At 29.8% G+C, this 1,136-nt stretch overlaps 1 protein-coding gene across 1 annotated transcript; it reads right to left on the bottom strand.

The window, feature by feature from the left end:
• Positions 1 to 10: 10 nt before the first annotated feature.
• NAEGRDRAFT_76747 (uncharacterized protein) lies at positions 11 to 964 on the bottom strand (the record flags this gene model as incomplete). The annotated part of the gene is made up of 1 exon (XM_002668295.1): positions 11 to 964. A coding segment is annotated over one exon (954 nt), but the record flags the coding sequence as incomplete, so codon positions are not given.
• Between the last annotated feature and the right edge of the window lie 172 nt (positions 965 to 1,136).

The following is a 1,136-nucleotide window of genomic DNA, read 5'->3' as shown; positions in this document are numbered from 1 at the left end:
ACCAAACCACCAATATCTTATCAGAGGAAATATTACTGGAAACATTATATCCAGATGCATCAGCAAGAGCAATAGGAGTGATACCAGTGATGATACTACGAAAATCTTGTAAACCAGTAGCGGAAGACTCTTTCAATCTTTCAAAGAAAGAACGAATTGGTGAAGATGTTGGATCTCCTCTCTTTCCTTCAACTATTAATTGATATTTTTCAGGATTTTCAAATATTAATTTGTTTGCAAATCTATCATATTCATCAATTAATACCATTAATTTGCCTTTTCTCTTGACTAAAAGTTGGATAAGTTTTTGATAAGTATCAAATGAATCATTTTGATTAATGCTAACCTCACCACCCATACCATAACATTCCAAAAATCCTTCAATGGTTGTATTGATTTTTGTGTGAAGTCGTTGATTAATATCATCAGCAGTACCATCAACTTGAATAGAAAAATCTAACTTTAAAACATAATATTGATTCTTTCCAGGTGTCCAATTCTGTTCATCACCAATCCATAAACCAGAAAATAATTCATCAAATTCATCTTTCTTGTTAATATCATAATATGATGAAAGCATTGATAATAATAGTGATTTTCCCCATCTCGGAGGACGAACAAAAAATAATTGTTTTCCACTTTCTTCTAATAGAGGAATTAAATTAGTTTTATCAACATAAAATTGTTTACTTCTTCTGATGGAAGCAAAATCTGATTCACCATATGGAAAATATGGCACCAACAAATTTCCGTCACCAATATTTTTAAATTTAATATTTTCAACATTATTTGTTGTTGGTTTTAATGTATTTGAATAGTTTTTAGTTTGATTCACTCTATTAATTGTAAACTTGTTAATATCATTAGTTAAATTATTAATTTTTAATATTGATCTGTTGATTTTGGGTGATGCAGTAAATAACTGCAATCTATTGATTTTACGAAGGAAGGTACCTTGTTTCATATTTTTGATGATTTTTTTTTTAAGCTATTTGATGGTGTGGAAGAGGAAATCCTACAAAGTTACATTGTTGGTGTTTATTTTAGCTTCATTGCTTATTGGTTGCGTTGCATGTGCTACCCGTTATGAATATTGGGTCATGTTCAACAAGTACATGTTGTTGCGCTACTCTGAA

The sequence above is a fragment of the Naegleria gruberi genome, assembly GCF_000004985.1.
Source record: "Naegleria gruberi genomic scaffold NAEGRscaffold_367, whole genome shotgun sequence".
Taxonomy (NCBI): Eukaryota; Heterolobosea; class Eutetramitea; order Acrasida; family Naegleriidae; genus Naegleria; species Naegleria gruberi.
Note: the sequence above shows the minus strand (reverse complement) of the source record. Positions and strands in the feature narration are given on the sequence as shown.